This window comes from Scyliorhinus torazame, chromosome 10 (genome assembly GCF_047496885.1).
Source record: "Scyliorhinus torazame isolate Kashiwa2021f chromosome 10, sScyTor2.1, whole genome shotgun sequence".
In the NCBI taxonomy this organism is placed as follows: domain Eukaryota; kingdom Metazoa; phylum Chordata; class Chondrichthyes; order Carcharhiniformes; family Scyliorhinidae; genus Scyliorhinus; species Scyliorhinus torazame.
The window spans coordinates 152,746,099-152,761,254 of NC_092716.1; the positions used below are offsets into that span (position 1 = coordinate 152,746,099).

General features: G+C 50.2%; 1 protein-coding gene across 4 annotated transcripts in view; it reads left to right on the plus strand.

Moving 5' to 3' along the window:
- ldlrad3 (low density lipoprotein receptor class A domain containing 3) overlaps positions 1-15,156 on the plus strand; it is a 277,367-nt gene that overhangs the window by 167,357 nt on the left and 94,854 nt on the right. The window contains exon 1 of one of the 4 annotated variants that reach the window (XM_072518829.1): positions 11,188-11,567. The exons of the other annotated variants lie outside the window; for them this stretch is intronic. Coding sequence (XP_072374930.1) covers positions 11,318-11,567 — 250 coding nt within the window. The 5' untranslated portion in view covers positions 11,188-11,317. Of the gene's footprint in view, positions 1-11,187; positions 11,568-15,156 lie in introns of those variants that run through there. 4 annotated transcript variants of the gene reach the window in all.

Sequence of the window (15,156 nt, forward strand, 5' to 3'; positions counted from 1 at the left end):
GTCAGTACAATGTCCATTCTCAGGTACGTGAGGATCAGTACAATGCCCAGTCTCAGGTAGGTGAGGGATCAAGACAATGCCCAGTCTAAGGTAGGTGAAGGTCAGTACAATGCCCAGCCTCAGGTAGGTGAGGATCAGTACAATGCCCAGTCACAGGTAGGTGAGTGATCAATACAATGCCCAGTCTCAGGTAGGTGAGGATAAGTACGAAGCCGAGTCTCAGATAGGTGAGGATCAATACAATGCCCAGTTTCAGGTAGATAAGGGATCAATACAATGCCCAGTCTAAGGTACGTGAGGATCAGTACAATGCCCAGTCTCAGGTAGGTGAGGGATCAATACAATGCACAGTCTAAGGTAGGTGAAGGTCAGTACAATGCCCAGCCTCAGGTAGGTGAGGTTCAGTACAGTGCCCAGTCTCAGGTAGGTGAGGATCAATACAATGCCCAGTTTCAGGTAGGTGAGGATCAGTACAGTGCCCAGTCTAAGGTAGGTGAGGATCAGTACAATGCCCGGTTTCAGGTAGGTGAGGGATCAATACAATGCCCAGTCTCAGGTAGGTGAGGATCAGTACAGTGCCCAGTCTCAGGTAGGTGAGGATCAATACAATGTCCAGTTTCGGGTAGGTGAGGATCTGTACAATGCCCAGTCTCAGGTAGGTGAGGATCAGTACGATGCCCAGTCTCGGGTAGGTGAGGATCAATACAATGTCCAGCCTCAGGGAGGTGAGGATCAGTACAATGTCCAGTTTCGGGTAGGTGAGGATCTGTACAATGCCCAGTCTCAGGTAGGTGAGGGATCAGTACAATGCCCAATCTCAGGTAGGTGAGGATCAGTACGTAGCCGAGTCTCAGATAGGTGAGGATCAATACAATGCCCAGTTTCAGGTAGGTAAGGCATCAATACAATGCCCAGTCTAAGGTACGTGTGGGATCAATACAATGCCCAGTCTCAGGTAGGTGAAGGTCAGTACAATGCCCAGCCTCAGGTAGGTGAGGATCAGTACAATGCCCAGTCTCAGGTAGGTGAGGATCAGTACAATACCCAGCCTCAGGTAGGTGAGGATCAGTACGATGCCCAGTTTCAGGAAGGTGAGGATCTGTACAATGCCCAGTCTCAGGTAGGTGAAGGTCAGTACAGTGCCCAGTCTCAGATAGGTGATGATCAGTACAATGCCCAGTTTCAGGTAGGTGAGGATCAGTACAGTGCCCAGTCTAAGATAGGTGAGGATCAGTACAAAGCCCGGTTTCAGGTAGGTGAGGGATCAATGCAATGCCCAGTCTCAGGTAGGTGGGGATCAGTACAGTGCCCAGTCTCAGGTAGGTGAGGATAAGTACGAAGCCGACTCTCAGATTGGTGAGGATCAATACAATGCCCAGTTTCAGGTAGGTAAGGGATCAATACAATGCCCAGTCTAAGGTACGTGAGGATCAGTACAATGCCCAGTCTCAGGTAGGTGAGGGATCAATACAATGCCCAGTCTAAGGTAGGTGAAGGTCAGTACAATGCCCAGCCTCAGGTAGGTGAGGATCAGTACAGTGCCCAGTCTCAGGTAGGTGAGGATCAGTACAATGCCCAGTTTCAGGTAGGTGAGGATCAGTACAGTGCCCAGTCTAAGGTACGTGAGGATCAGCACAGTGCCCAGTCTCAGGTAGGTGAGGATCAAAACAATGCCCAGTCTCAGGTAGGTGAGGATCAGTACAATGCCCAGTCTCAGGTAGGTGAGGATCAGTACAATGCCCAGTTTCAGGGAGGTGATGATCAATACAATGCCCAGTCTCAGGTAGTGGAGGGATCAATATAATGCCCAGTCTCAGGTAGGTGAGGGATCAATACAAGAACCAGTCTCAGGTAGGTGAAGGTCAGTACAATGTCCATTCTCAGGTACGTGAGGATCAGTACAATGCCCAGTCTCAGGTAGGTGAGGGATCAATACAATGCCCAGTCTAAGGTAGGTGAAGGTCAGTACAATGTCCATTCTCAGGTACGTGAGGATCAGTACAATGCCCAGTCTCAGGTAGGTGAGGGATCAAGACAATGCCCAGTCTAAGGTAGGTGAAGGTCAGTACAATGCCCAGCCTCAGGTAGGTGAGGATCAGTACAATGCCCAGTCACAGGTAGCTGAGGGATCAATACAATGCCCAGTCTCAGGTAGGTGAGGATAAGTACGAAGCCGAGTCTCAGATAGGTGAGGATCAATACAATGCCCAGTTTCAGGTAGATAAGGGATCAATACAATGCCCAGTCTAAGGTACGTGAAGATCAGTACAATGCCCAGTCTCAGGTAGGTGAGGGATCAATACAATGCACAGTCTAAGGTAGGTGAAGGTCAGTACAATGCCCAGCCTCAGGTAGGTGAGGTTCAGTACAGTGCCCAGTCTCAGGTAGGTGAGGATCAATACAATGCCCAGTTTCAGGTAGGTGAGGATCAGTACAGTGCCCAGTCTAAGGTAGGTGAGGATCAGTACAATGCCCGGTTTCAGGTAGGTGAGGGATCAATACAATGCCCAGTCTCAGGTAGGTGAGGATCAGTACAGTGCCCAGTCTCAGGTAGGTGAGGATCAATACAATGTCCAGTTTCGGGTAGGTGAGGATCTGTACAATGCCCAGTCTCAGGTAGGTGAGGATCAGTACGATGCCCAGTCTCAGGTAGGTGAGGATCAATACAATGCCCAGTCTAAGTTAGGTGAGAATCAATACAATGCCCATTCTCAGGTAGGTGAGGATCAGTACAATGTCCAGTTTCAGGTAGGTGAGGATCAATACAATGCCCAGTCTCAGGTAGGTGAAGGACAGTACAATGCCCAGTCTCAGGTAGGTGAGGATCAATACAATGCCTAGTCTCAGGGAGGTGAGGATCAGTACAATGCCCAGTTTCAGGTAGATGAGGATCAATACAATGTCCAGTCTCAGGTAGGTGAGGATCTAGGGTTGTAATCTCGAGATTACTCCCTGTGCCACATGCCAGTGAGGCTAGAAATAGGAAGATAGAGCAGCTAAACACGTGGCTAAACAGCTGGTGTAGGAGGGAGGGTTTCCGTTATCTGGACCACTGGGAGCTCTTCCGGGGCAGGTGTGACCTATATAAGAAGGACGGGTTGCATCTAAACTGGAGAGGCATAAATATCCTGGCCGCGAAGTTTGCTAGTGTCACACGGGAGGGTTTAAACTAGTGTGGCAGTGGGGCGGGCACGGGAGCAATAGGTCAGAAGGTGAGAGCATTGAGGGAGAACTAGGGAATAGGGACAGTGGGGCTCTGAGGCAGAGCAGACAGGGAGAAGTTGCTGAACACAGTGGGTCTGGTGGCCTGAAGTGCATATGTTTTAATACAAGAAGTATTACGGGTCAGGCAGATGAACTTAGAGCTTGGATTAGTACTTGGAACTCTGATGTTGTTGCCATTACAGAGACCTGGTTGAGGGAAGGGCAGGATTGGCAGCTAAACGTTCCAGGATTTAGATGTTTCAGGCGGGATAGAGGGGGATGTAAAAGGGGTGGCGGAGTTGCGCTACTGGTTAGGGAGAATATCACAGCTGTACTGCGGGAGGACACCTCAGAGGGCAGTGAGGCTATATGGGTAGAAATCAGGAATAAGAAGGGTGCAGTCACAATGTTGGGGGTTTACTACATGCCTCCCAACAGCCAGCGGGAGATAGAGGAGCAGATAGGTAGACAGATTTTGGAAAAGAGTAAAAACAACAGGGTTGTGGTGATGGGGGACTTCAACTTCCCCAATATTGACTGGGACTCACTTAGTGCCAGGGGCTTAGATGGGGCGGAGTTTGTAAGGAGCATCCAGGAGGGCTTCTTAAAACAATATGTAGACAGTCCAACTAGGGAAGTGGCGGTACTGGACCTGGTCTTGGGGAATGAGCCCGGCCAGGTGGTAGAAGTTTCAGTAGGGGAGCATTTCGGGAACAGTGACCACAATTCAGTAAGTTTTAAAGTGCTGGTGGACAAGGATAAGAGTGGTCCTAGGATGAATGTGCTAAATTGGGGGAAGGCTAATTATAACAATATTAGGCGAGAACTGAAGAACATAGATTGGGGGCGGATGTTTGAGGGCAAATCAACATCTGACATGTGGGAGGCTTTCAAGTGTCAGTAGAAAGGAATTCAGGACCGGCATGTTCCTGTCAGGAAGAAGGATAAATACGGCAATTTTCGGCAACCTTGGATAACGAGAGATATTGTAGGCCTCGTCAAAAAGAAAAAGGAGGCATTTGTCAGGGCTAAAAGGCTGGGAACAGACGAAGCTTGTGTGGAATAGAAGGAAAGTAGGAAGGAACTTAAGCAAGGAGTCAGGAGGGCTAGAAGGGGTCACAAAACGTCATTGGCAAATAGGGTTAAGGAAAATCCCAAGGCTTTTTACACGTACATAAAAAGCAAGAGGGTAGCCAGGGAAAGGGTTGGCCCAGTGAGGGATAGGCAAGGGAATCTATGTGTGGAGCCAGGGGAAATGGGCGAGGTACTATATGAATACTTTGCATCAGTATTCACCAAAGAGAAGAAATTGGTAGATGTTGAGTCTACAGAAGGGTGTGTAGATAGCCTGGGTCACATTGAGATCCAAAAAGATGAGGTGTTGGGTGTCTTCAAAAATATTAAGGTAGATAAGTCCCCAGGGCCTGATGGGATCTACCCCAGAATACTAAAGGAGGCTGGAGAGGAAATTGCTGAGGCCTTGACAGAAATCTTTGGATCCTCACTGTCTTCAGGTGATGTCCCGGAGGACTGGAGAATAGCTAATGTTGTTCCTCTTTTTAAGAAGGGTAGCAAGGATAATCCAGGGAACTACAGGCCGGTGAGCCTTACTTCAGAGGTAGGGAAATTACTGGAGAGAATTCTTCGAGACAGGATCTACTCCCATTTGGAAGCAAATGGACGTATTAGGGAGAGGCAGCACGGTTTTGTGAAGGGGAGGTCGTGTCTCACTAACTTGATAGAGTTTTTCGAGGAAGTCACAAAGATGATTGATGCAGGTAGGGCAGTGGATGGTGTCTATATGGACTTCAGTAAGGCCTTTGACAAGGTCCCTCATGGTAGACTAGTACAAAAGGTGAAGTCACACAGGATCAGGGGTGAGCTGGCAAGGTGGATACAGAACTGGCTAGGTCATAGAAGGCAGAGAGTAGCAATGGAAGGATGCTTTTCTAATTGGAGGGCTGTGACCATTGGTGTTCCACAGGGATCAGTGCTGGGACCTTTGCTGTTTGTAGTATATATAAATGATTTGGAGGAAAATGTAACTGGTCTGATTAGTAAGTTTGCAGACGACACAAATGTTGGTGGAATTGCGGATAGCGATGAGGACTGTCAGAGGATACAGCAGAATTTAGATTGTTTGGAGACTTGGGCGGAGAGATGGCAGATGGAGTTTAATCCGGACAAATGTGAGGTAATGCATTTTGGAAGGTCTACTGCAGGTCGGGAATATACAGTGAATGGCAGAACCCTCAAGAGTATTGAAAGTCAAAGAGATCTAGGAGTACAGGTCCACAGGTCACTGAAAGGGGCAACACAGGTGGAGAAGTTAGTCAAGAAGGCATACGGCATGCTTGCCTTCATTGGCCGAGGCATTGAGTATAAGTATTGGCAAGTCATGTTGCCGCTGTATAGAACCTTAGTTAGGCCACACTTGGAGTATAGTGTTCAATTCTGGTCGCCACACTACCAGAAGGATGTGGAGGCTTTAGAGAGGGTGCAGAAGAGATTTACCAGAATGTTGCCTGGTATGGAGGGCATTATCTATGAGGAGCGGTTGAATAAACTCGGTTTGTTCTCACTGGAACGAAGGAGGTCGAGGGGCGACCTGATAGAGGACTACAAAATTATGAGGGGCATAGACAGAGTGGATAGTCAGAGGCTTTTCCCCGGGGTAGAGGGGTCAATTACTAGGGGGCATAGGTTGAAGGTGAGAGGGGCAAGGTTTAGAGTAAATGTACGAGGCAAGTTTTTTACAGTAAGTTTTTTAGGGTAGTGGGTGCCTGGAACTCGCTACCGGAGGAGGTGGTGGAAGCAGGGACGATAGTGACATTTAAGGGGCATCTTGACAAATACATGAATAGGATGGGAATAGAGGGATACGGACCCAGGAAGTGTAGAAGATTCTAGTTTAGTCGGGCAGCATGGTCGGCACGGGCTTGGAGGGCCGAAGGGCCTGTTCCTGTGCTGTACATTTCTTTGTTCTTTGTTCTTTGTAATACAATGTCCAGTCTCAGGTAGGTGAGGGATCAAGACAATGCCCAGTCTCAGGTAGGTGAGGATCAATACAATGCCTAGTCTCAGGTAGGTGCGGGATCAATACAATGCCCAGTTTCAGGTAGGTGAGGATCAATACAATTCCCAGTCTCAGGTAGGTGAGGGATCAATACAATGCCCAGTTTCAGGTACGTGAGGATCAATACATTTCCCAGTCTCAGGTAGGTGAGGATCAATACAATGCCCAGTCTCAGGTAGGTGAGGGATCAATACAATGCCCAGTCTGAGGTAGGTGAGGATCAATACAATGCCTAGTCTCAGGTAGGTGATGATCAATACAATGCCCAGTCTCAGGTAGGTGAGGATCAATACAATGCCCAGCCTCAGGTAGGTGAGGATCAATACAATACCCAGTTTCAGGGAGGTGAGGATCGGTACAATGCCCAGTCTCAGGTAGGTGAGGATCAGTACAATGCCCAGCGTCAGGTAGGTGAGGATCAGTACAATGCCGAGTTTCAGGGAGGTGAGGATCAGTACAATGCCCAGTCTAAGGTAGGTGAGGATCAGTACAATGCCCAGTCTAAGGTAGGTGAGGATCAGTACAATGCCCAGTCTAAGGTAGGTGAGGATCAGTACAATGCCCAGTCTCAGGTAGGTGAGGATCAATACAATGCCCAGTTTCAGGTAGGTGAGGATCAATACAATGCCCAGTCTCAGGTAAGTGAGGATCAGTACAATGCCCAGTCTCAGGTAGGTGAGGATCAATAACATGCCCAGTTTCAGGTAAGTGAGGATCAGTACAATGCCCAGTCTCAGGTCGGTGAGGGTCAATACAATGCCCAGTCTCAGGTAGGTGAGGATCAATACAATGCCCAGTCTCAGGTAGGTGAGGATCAATACAATGCCCAGTCTCAGGTAGGTGAGGATCAATACAATGCCCAGTCTCAGGTAGGTGAAGATCAGTACAATGCCCAGTCTCAGGTTGCTGAGCATCAGTACAATGCCCAGTCTCAGATAGCTGAAGGTCAGTATAATGCCCAGTCTCAGGTAGGTGAGGATCAATACAATGCTCAGTCTAAGGTAGGTGAGGGATCAATACAATGCTCAGTCTCAGGTAGGTGAGGATCAATACAATGCCCAGTCTCAGGTAGGTGAGGATCAATACAATGCCCAGTCTCAGGTAGGTGAAGATCAGTACAATGCCCAGTCTCAGATAGCTGAAGGTCAGTATAATGCCCAGTCTCAGGTAGGTGAGGATCAATACAATGCTCAGTCTATGGTAGGTGAGGATCAATACAATGTCCAGTCTCAGATAGGTGAGGATCAGTAAAATGCCCAGTTTCAAAATAATAATACAATGGTTGTTCACCATTGATGATTTAAACGCAATAGCCTGATTTCAACACAGTATTTAATAACTGTTTATTTTTGAAAGATGTAGTTCCCCTGAGACCCTCAGGATCATTTAGGCCCAGGGATATGTTGCTAATGACGGGACGTACAGTGCATGGAGTTCAGTTTAGGTCTCAATGTACTGCCCATTTCCCCATTCCGGGAGAAATTTGAACAGACGGAGACTTGGCATGTCTCTGGTGTCTTGCCCTCCATTAACCCCCATCTCTCAGATTACACTCTGAGAATGAAGCGGAAAGTATCATTCTGACGTTACAGCACAGCTTCCTCAGCGATTGCAGTCATTTTAAGTGGCTCCATACTGCAGCGTGAGGCAATGGTTTTGTTCAGGCCTCGTGTCAGGCTGCCTACATCTTTAAGTCCCTTGGTTTTAATCCGTTCTGTGGGCTGTATTTCTAGTAGCCAGTCTCTGTTATTTCTCCGCACAATGATTCCCCTTTTGGTGCTGAATCACAGCCTCAGATAATCTGCTGAGTGAACAGAAATCCATTCTGGCGTCAAATTTCACTTTGGAGCAGCAAATCTGTTTAATCAGCCTATTGCCATGGGAACCGGTGTTTAGACTTCCTGAGCCTCCGTGCGATTGCCAGCAAAATCTCAGCAGCTCCGATGACCCCTGCCATTTCCTCTGTTTTTGCTTTGAGCAACCTGCCAGATCGAGTGAATGGAGAACCCATGGGGAATGGGGGATGGGAAGTGGGGCTGGCCAAGGAGAGGATTGTTTTTGTGTGTGACAGTCGCTTAAGCTCGCTCTACCTGTGGCTGTGAATGAATTCCAAATCATCACCAGTAAGAGTCGTTGATTGTGGGAGTTCACCAAAGGTGATTCCAATGGAGTCGCATTTACAGAATGTCTATCCTGGTGAGCATAAAGGAATGGTGCCCAGTATCAATTGAATCACAGATGACTGTATGAAGAGATTAAGTCCCCTGTCCTGCAGGAAAGTATAGTCACATCCTTCACTATTTGGGGTATATAACAGGCTGGGTATAAATAGCAGCTTCTTTACAGATTTGCTGCAGTGTTGTATGCCCCTCGAGCATGAAGACATACATCCCCCCTTCTTTCCCAGCTGTGCGAACAGCATTTTCCATTTTTTTGTTTCATGGAACTTGGACAAAATCTCTAACACATTTCACAGCTTCGCTCCCAAAGCACATCACAGCCAATGAAGTAATTTTGAAATATCGTCTCTGAGGTAGTGAGCAATGTGATAATAACCAGATCATCCGTTTTAGATGTTGGTTTCAGTTACGTATTGGGTCAGGACACTAGGGAACTCCTCTGATTTTTCTTGGATCAGTGTTGTGGGATCTTTTGCATACACCAACTGGGTCCACATCTCATCTGAAAGACAACAGGCCCAGCAGCACAGCACACCCTCAGTACTGCGCTCAGATTGTCAGCCTGGATTACACACTCAATTCTCTGACTTGGATCATAGACCTTTTGATGCATTCCTCAGCTACACGGAATCATGGCTGACACCCGGTTCCTCTCCAGTGCTGTCCTAGATTGGAGGCAACACTTCACATTTGTGTGTGACTGCTCAGGAATGTCATTGTGACACTCAAGGAGACATTCTATACAAAATGATCTGCAGAGCTCAAGGAAGGGTGTTAGAGTCAAGGAACGGGTGCTGTGCAGATTCATTTGAATTACATCAAGAACATGAGGTTATCGTAATAGTGAAAGGCACACAAAATTGGGGTTTTCATGGGAACAAAGAAATTTAAATGCAGAATTTCAGAGCGGTCTTCAATTATGAATGGTTTTGGAAGGTGAATAGTGTTGTGGGTTTTTTCTTTTCCATGAAATAATTGGAGGAGTCTCAGGCACTGAGCAATTGTTTATTGACCAACCCATTGGGAGAACACTTCAGAAAAAGACCTCCGGAGCTGACTCTGTCCAACACATGGAATCAAGTCACATTTATGCAGTGCAGGTTATGTAGGCACAGCTATTGTTTATATTTGGACATTACCTGGTTCAAACTTCATATTAAACAAGTTGCACATGTGCACCCAGGCAGAGTGAGTGTTATCTACCTTTATCTACCCTTCATCTTGCTATGGATCCCTCCCTAATCTCCCTACTTGCTGCCAGACCCAATAGATATGTCTGGTCATTAGGGTGAGTTAAGAAAACATGTTAATCTTTATCCTCGCTATTTGTAGATTGTGTCTTAAGAAAAAGCCATTAAGGTCACTGAAAACTAAATTAACTGGAACTTGTTGCTTGACCCTTATGCTGATTGCTGCCGATGGTGCTACTGGCATCTTTGTAAAATTGTCCTTTATTGCTTTAGTATACTGTACTCCAATCTATAAATTCAAAATCCCAAAGAATAATTGTTAATTTCTCAAATAGATTGCTGGTCACCGCATTTTTGGCCCTTGGCCGAACTAAAATGACCACCCTACAGTTGCCGGTTGTTTCCTTTACTACCCGCTATTTTTGATATTGGCCAGGTATCTAGCTTAAGTTCATAAAGGCATGTGTTCAGACCATCTGTATTATACGGTCCCTTAATACAGACACTTGATCTCATACCTCGTTACCCCAAGTACTAAACCTAATTCTCCATTGCCATTTCCAGTGTGTCTTCCGAATCTGGAAGATGAGATTCATTAGGTACATAGTCAATATCATTTTCATAATAACTAGGGCATGGGAGATGGTGCAAATTCATGGGCATATTTGAATGTTTGGGCCCCAATTCCACAGATCCACAATGTAGAGGAATCTATTTGTTCAATCTTGTTTGTTAAAGCCTTGGTTCGTTGTTGGAGTGCATAGTATGATCTATACACTCGTTGGGTTTGTGTCTGAATTCCGATCAGATGCTCTGGTAGTGGTGGGATTGTAGAAGAGAAGTGATTCAAGTATTGAGTTAGGTTATCTTTTATATTGTTCATAATTTGAATATCAGCTGTTTCTCTCCTATATATTTCAACCAGTTCAACTTTTCCTGTTCTTGCTGGTATCTGTGGGTGTAAGCACACCGAATGATTAAATGGGGGCATACCCGGCTGTTAACGTTGATATTTTCATTGTCTGGTGGTTATACAATGGCCGTGATTTAACGGGGAAAGTTCTAAGTGTCATATCAGGCGGGACTTTCCGGCTGTTTCCTGATGGCCGAGTCGGCAAGGACACGGGCCAGTATTTAATAACACTTAGTGCTGGAAATGATCCCCCATGGGCTTCATGCTAGGACTGGCTGTCCTGGCAACTGATTCACCAGACTCACGCCTGGCAGCTCCCCGCAAACAAGGGAGAGCTGCTCATAAGTGCTCCCTCCGAACACATTCCCAGACAGCACAGGAGATGGCATCACGCAGACCTGCTCCACGCTTCGGAGATGTTGATCTAGCCAGGCCGCTGGACACCATGGAGATGAGACGGGACACCCTGTTCCTCCATGGTGGTCGGAGGACCAGTAGCAGGGCTGCCAATGCTTCCTGGGAGGCAGTGGCAGCGGGCGTCAGTTCGGGCAGCATGACCAGAGGACCACCATACAATGTCGGCAGAAGATCGAGGACCTCCACCAGGCCGCAAAGGTAAGTTAACACCGGCTCCCTGACATCACCTTGACCTCTACCCCCCACTCCTCCCCTCAAACCAACTAGTCAGCAGCTGGCACCTTCTTACATCACATCATCCCGCTCTTGCCCTGGCACCCACCAGCACAACCCTTCCATGCCCAGATGTGGTACCACACATGCCACCTGCCGTAGATCCCCCTGGTGCATCAAATGTGTGGCTCACAGTGCCGTCTCTTTGTTCCCACAGGAGAAGTTGGCCCCTAATAGGTGTGAGAGGGCCAAGACAGGTGGCGGAGTGCCAGATATTCGAGTCCTCACCCCCTATGAGAAACAAGCCCTGGAGATTGTGGGGTTGCCCGAGGAGAGCGCAGTCACTGACAGTGAGGTTGACCGAGGCCACAGAGGTGAGGATCCACTGCCCTTTCTACCAGATGACCTGCCTCATGTGAGTTGTTCATGTCTGACAATGATCCCCCCCTCTCACTGACCACATGTCCCTTCACCCGCAGAATGTCTGGAGTGGCTAGACAATGTCCACATGCACCCACATCCCTCAGCGATTGGGGCATGATGGCATGGCCCTCAGCCATGGTCGTCACAGACTGAGCCACACCTTGGACACCAGCACTCCTGGCGCTGATATCATGCTTCAGCCTTTCCACTGCGGTCACCACCTTAGCAGTGTTGGCTTCAGTGCCACACATTGCCGGCATCATCTCGTGCACCCAGAGCCTTTGGTACTCCTCAAATCAGCTATACACTCACCGGAATGTCGCTGACATCCCCTCCTGAATCTCACAGCCGTGTCCTAGCGTCTGCATCAGCTCTGGGATAACCTTGCCCAGAGGCTTGGCATCTGACTGGAGACTAAGCTGAGTCCGAGGATCCAGCAGCAGACCTCTGACTGTTGACTCCCTTGGATGTTCCTGCCTTCACCAGAATGTGCCTCAGAAGTCCGGTCAGGGTGTGAATGGGGGAATTGGGGGAGGGGGTGAATGGGGCGAGATGAGGGGGAGTTGAGGGGATGGAGTGAATGGTAGGGAGTTAGGGAGGGGGTGAATTGGGGGGAGGGGGGAGCTGATGGACAAAGCATCATCTTACGAGAAGCAGGCGAGGGCCAGGGTCTTTCGTCAGGTGCTCCCATGGGTCCTCCAGCCCCTCCTGGTCCAGCTCATCTTCATCCTCCTCACACGAGGCTGCATGTCCCTCCTCCTCCTCCAGCACATTGCCCGCTGCTGTGCCAGCTTGGGGAAGGCACAGCAGACCACCTCAAAGCGGGAGACCCTCTGGGGTGTCTGCAGGGCACCATCAGAGCGGTCCAGGCAGCGGAACCGCATTTCCAGCAGTCCGATGCACCTCTCAATGACAGCAAGGGTGGCAACATGGGCCTCTTTATATCAGGCCTCCGCATCAGTCACCGGCCTCCATACTGGTGTCATCAGCCAGGACCCTTATCCCCCAAGAGCCAACCCGTCACCCTGGGATGGTCCCCAAAGACGTCGGGGATCTCCGAGTGTCCCAGGATGTAGCTGTCGTGTACGCTCCCTGGGACGTGTGCACACATGACCCGGAGGTGGTGGTCGCACACTAGTTGAACATTCAGGGAGTGGAACACCTTCCTGTTAATGAAGGGCACTCCCCGATACTCCGGTGCATGCAAGGCGGCATGCTTGCCTTCTATTACCTCCTGGACCTGGGGCATCCCAGCAATGGTGGAGAATCCTGCAGACTGGGCATCTTGATGTGCTTGGTCCAGCTGAAAGTTGAGACAGTCAGCTGCCCGGACACAGGGGCATCTGTGACCTCACGGATGCACAGGTGGGCTGCAGCTTGTGAAATGCTGTACAAGTTTCCAATTAAGCTCTGGAATGAACTTATTGCATAAAAGTTCAGGGCTGCGGTGACCTTCACAGCCACTGGGAGCAGACGCGCTCCTCCTCCACGAGGTGCCATGTCCAGGTGCCGCACCGTCTCCTTGTTGAGACGGAGCCTCCTGCGGCCCATGCTGTCTGTCATCTCCTCGTACGACCAACGACACCTACACACCATTGGCCATTGCTGGCATCCTCCTCTGGGTCTCTCCCCGGCCTGAGTGTGCAAGATGTGCAGTGGCCCCCTGCAAATAGGGTGTCAGCTCCAGCCTGGGTCAATGCTGCTGCCTTCTCTGTCACCCGGTCACCTGACCTGCCACGTGCACTGCGAGGGCTGCTACTACGGGGCCAGTAACACCATCCATGTTGTTATCCATAAGGAATTGGAGACTGAGAGAGACAGAAAGTCCTATCCCGGGACCCTCAAATCTCCCAAGCCTCCCCCACCCTTATGTGTCCTGCCTTCTCTCAGAGTGCCATCCACCAAGCCTGTTGTGCTGCGGAACCCCGCTCTGCACACTCATTGCCAGCCACAGCATGGGCCCCTAGACCCCAGACCCCGGCTGAGAACACGCAGGAGACCGTGCTCCATTCCCCTCACCTGGACCACACACTCACCCCTAAGGTCGCGAGCATATCCCCAGTGCTGAAACCCAGCTCATGAGTGTTTGATTGTTGGTTGCTGCCTATGTGGTGCTGACGCCCCCAGGGTTCAGGCAAAGATTTCCAGCCTCACAGTTTGATCGGAATGCTGGGCAATAACACTCGTCTGAGACACGGCACGTGTACCCACGAGAATGCACTTGGGAACTGTGAAGTGCTCACCTAACTAACAATGCCAATTCCTTATTATCAATAGCCTTCAGCTGTGCAGCTAAAGGCTGCTCACCGCCAGAGGCAGTTGAAGTGACCTTCACCATATAACCATGAACAGGGCCCTGTCCTGGAAGTGATTGGTAGGACAGACAGGCAGCAGGTGTAGTTGCGCCTCTTATGGGTATACATAATATTGGAGTATGGCTAGTAGGCCTCGCAGACGGTATGCCCCTCACTCCCCCAGTCCAGGGGCGACCTCCGACCTAAAACGCTCAACCTTCCGACCAGCCCCCACCCGGGATGTCCCCGGTTAGATCATGAACCGATCCACGCCCCCGATTTCAACTCCCCATGCTATCTAACCAGCACGCCCAGATCTGCGCCATGTGCAACACGCCCGTTAAATTGTGCCCAATATCCCCCATTTGGCCATGTATGCAAAATCGGTAATGAGGCCCATATCGTTTCCATTGTACAATTCGTTGCGGCATTAAATCCACACGGGGGCGCGGTTCTCCGACCGCCCGCCGGGTCGGAGAATCGGCGGGGGATGGCGTGAATCCCGCCCCTGACGTGTCCCGAATTCTCCGCCACCAGAGAATCGGCGGGGGCGGGAATCGCGCAGCGCCGGTCGGCGGGCTCCCCCTGGCGATTCTCCGGCCCGCGATGGGCCGAAGTCCCGCCGCTGCCAACCCTCGCCAGCCGGCGTGGATCAAACCACCTACCGTACCAGTGGGAGCAGACGGCGCGGGCGGGCTCCGGGGTCCTGGGGGGGGTGCGGAGCGATCTGGCCCCGGGGGGGTGCCCCCACTGTGGCCTGGTCCGCGATCGGGGCCCACCGATCGGCGGGCGGGCCTCTGCCGTGGGGGCACTCTTTTTCTTCAGCCTTCGCCATGGTCTCCACTATGGCGAAGGCGGAAGAGACCCTCTCCACTGCGCATGCGCGGGGATGCCGTGAATGTCTGCTGACGCTCCCGCGCATGCGTCGCCCGGCGACGTCCTTTCGGCGCCGGCTGGCGTGGCGCCAAAAGCCTTTCCCGCCAGCCGACGGGGTGGAAATCACTCCGGCGCGGGCCTAGCCCCTCAAGGTGAGGGCTTGGCCCCTAAAGGTGCAGAGAATTCCGCATCTTTGGGGAGGCCCGACGCCGGGGTCGTTCCCGCCACTCCATTACGCCGGATTCCCCCGTCCCGCCAGGTAGGGGAGAATCCTGGCCAACTTGTTTATTCATGATTAGATGTGCACATACAACAGAAGTGGCTTCTATCTTATACCCCTTTAATGCTGTACTAAACATATTATCCTCTA